Genomic DNA, 3,382 nt, shown 5'->3' with positions numbered 1-3,382 from the left:
TTTATTGGTTTTGGATATTCCTAATTTGGGGCTATTGAAAGGTTGTGTTGTATATTTTATAGGTAAAAAAAAGAACAATGTTTTTCTCTGAATAATTTATCTGCTTTATAATAAATTAGTTATAAGTAAAAATCAAATTGACAATTTGAAAGATGAATTTCAATTAATGTGCTCATATTCATAAAATTATGAATGGAGAGGAAATGGATGAAATCAAATGTTATTTGGGTTTGAATTAATTCAGTCTGAAACCAGAGAGGTTGGGTATGGATGATATTTATGTGTAAGCTTACAGGAATGTTTTATGCTACGACATTTTGATGATTGGTCATGGAATGCTCTCTACATGATAAAAATATACAAAATTAACCGATCTCTTTTAAGAGAGTAGAAAAAGTTGAAGATTTTCTTTTACAGTGTATATATATTATCAGTATATATACATATATATATTATTGTCTTTTTTTTCTAATTAGTAGATAATTGGGGCTTTTGGACATGAAACATGATAATTGACAAAGTGGAAACATGAGGGGAATCGATTGCTAAGTTTTGAAAACAATATTTGGTACTCAGCTCAAACAAAAATCACAAAATTATATTATCCAATTATTTTGAGCGCATTGAAAAATAAAACTTTTACTACCTGCTACTTGCAACATTTTTTTTTTGTAGATTTAAGAATAAAGAATAGAGAAAGGATACTTGCAGATACCATGTTTTACAATATTTGAGGCATTCAGTACTGTCAACTATCATGTAAGACCTTGAGTGATACTGCTACCATGACAGTAGATACTGACATGACAGATCTAGTGGGAGTAAAACATGGTAAAAGCAACAGATATCATGTTTACCTTAACACAAATTCGTATTTTGCGGTTTACACCAAAACATTTGTAAGTTGATTCAAAATTGTACATTAGGTAATGTTTTACTATATCCAGTTATCACATACTTAACTTATGAATAAAAGTTGAAAATATAATTTAGTTAAGTAGGTCAAATGACAAAGTGGCTGTGAATCTTGGTAAATACAGTAGATACCATGTTTTACTTCAAACAGATCAAGAAGTACTGACAATGTTTTCTTATTTTTTTTTTTTTAAAGTAAAGGAGTAATTTGGATCTTATTTGGTTTCACTCATACACGAAACCATAATTTGGGTCTTCGGCATTGCTAATAACAAAAATGTTCTTGTCAGAACTGTTACTGACCTTGACAATATTGGATTTAATTTTCTTATCATTAAGAAACAGACTGCATTGATGGCCATTTTTGTCAGTTGCTATGTTTTACTTCCTACTAGATTTATTAGCTATTAGCTTTATTTGAGAATGAATTAGTTTTTTAATTTAAAATTAAAGTTAATAAGTAAGATATTATTTCCAGATTCAACCATTGGTTCATAAGTTCTGTAGTATATAATAATTATTTCTGCATATAATAGGTGAATAAAAAATTGTATATTTGGACTTTTCTCTCTTGTACGGGTAATATGATATTTTCATAATATCTAAAAGTTCTAAAACATTTTAATAAATGCAATTTTTGAAATAAATATTTGAACCTTAAATATATTTGTTGATCATAGCTATTATAATGACTATATTGGGATGGTTTGTAGAAGAAAATGTTCAAGAAAAAAAAAAGTTTGTGTCATACATTATTGAAATAAATAAGCAAAATACTTACTCTTCTTATGTGCACGGATTAATAAGGACGGTTAGCATCCTTGGGCCTTTTCAGTTGTACTTTTAATCTCTTCATTCCAATTTGAAAACCATTCATTGCTTGAATGGCGGCTTGTGCGCTTGCGGGGTTGTCAAATGAGACAAAGCCTGTTGATTTACAGTCAATAAGACACATATTTATATTTATTCTACAGGTAACATAAATTGTTTGGTAAAGCATTGGTGCTTGCTAATAATTATAGACTATTTTAGTTTAACTTTAAATTAAAATTAGTATTTATTTTTCTACATAATTATTTGCCTACCTATATGTCAAAGTTATTTTCTGCTTTAAGATAAGGGTTTGACTTACATTCTGAATTGACTTGTATTCATATTCAATTTAGAAAAATTTGAGTTCAACAAAACACCGAGCTTTGAACACTTTGACCATAGGTTATGACACTTTATTGTTAAGTCTAGGTGGCTTAAGAGCACATTAACAACAGTAAGCAATCGTGAAGAGAAGTCACTTTTCTAGCTTGCATTCTGAGTAGTCAGGAGAGCTCTAGTACCTTCCTTTCACCTTGGATTGTCCTGAACCCTGTTTAGTACTGCTCTAGCTCCCACTAGCTACCATCATTCTTGCTTCTGCTGCCTTTTTACACATCTATTACTTTTTTTTATTATCAAATTTAATTTTTTAAGTTTATAAATTTATTCACTTTTTTTATATGTTCAATAGGTATTTTATTAAAAAAAAATTTTTTTTTTTTACAATGTTTTGGATTATTTCACATTGTCTAAATGTTTTATACAAAATGTGGTAATCTAAAGTCCTTAATCATTTATTTAGTTAAAAAAAAATATCAAATCATTCATATATCACCTAATTGTATACATAGATTCAGTGGCATAGTCATCACTATGATGATGGCAATAGTCATCACGATTAAAAAACCGATATTTAAACTTTATTTAGCCAAATAAATGATTTCATATTTTATATAATGCTTATTTAAATTTTTAAAAAATCGTGGTATTTCAACGGGAGCCCTCATGGTCAAAGAGTTAAGTCACATATCAGTTTATTTGCATTTCTAATAACATGGTGGGAGACTGTATTAAAGTTTATGTCAATAATATGGTAGTTTATTCACTTAATCACAACTTTTAGAGAGAGAAAATGCAATACAAATTTTTAGAACAGGGTCAGGGATAATATATATATATTCGAGGAAAAGGGCACGTTTATACTAAGAGTTGAATATAGCAAATATAGCACCAAAACAGAAGAATAGCGGACATAAATGGCATTCGGAGAATACTAATCTAATGATGTAAGTTTAAGCAGAAACCAAAAGTTAGAAACAATGATCAAATAGTTACCAGAAATTACAAAAAACAGCGAGGATTTAACCAAATTTAATTAAATTAATAACGCTTTATTTTCCTAATGATTGACAGAATTCCACTATTTGAACAATGATTAATAAAAAAAAATATTGTCCCACAGGAATGAAAAAATTAAAAACAAGTTTTTATACAACTATCAAGCAGCCTAGTTCGAAAACTCAATCCTACAATTAAAACACAGATACCAATTTTCTAATTTTAAAACTTTATCATAAAATTCTTTTATGACATTACAATACTATTTATCTATATTGTATCTAATTTAAGGATGTTTGTTTCCATTTGGTATATA

At 28.0% G+C, this 3,382-nt stretch overlaps 1 protein-coding gene across 5 annotated transcripts in view; it reads right to left on the bottom strand.

The window, feature by feature from the left end:
- Positions 1 to 1,702: 1,702 nt before the first annotated feature.
- LOC106688102 (CUGBP Elav-like family member 4) overlaps positions 1,703 to 3,382 on the bottom strand; it is a gene marked incomplete at its 5' end in the record, with an annotated part of 20,654 nt that continues 18,974 nt past the window's right edge. For all 5 annotated transcript variants that reach the window (XM_067045069.1, XM_067045070.1, XM_067045071.1 and 2 more), the window contains 1 exon segment: positions 1,703 to 1,842. In XM_067045069.1, the coding sequence (XP_066901170.1) occupies positions 1,715 to 1,842 (128 nt within the window).

The sequence above is a fragment of the Halyomorpha halys genome, unplaced genomic scaffold (genome assembly GCF_000696795.3).
Source record: "Halyomorpha halys isolate HHAL.00 unplaced genomic scaffold, Hhal_1.1 Scaffold1052.1, whole genome shotgun sequence".
Taxonomy (NCBI): Eukaryota; Metazoa; Arthropoda; class Insecta; order Hemiptera; family Pentatomidae; genus Halyomorpha; species Halyomorpha halys.
Note: the sequence above shows the minus strand (reverse complement) of the source record. Positions and strands in the feature narration are given on the sequence as shown.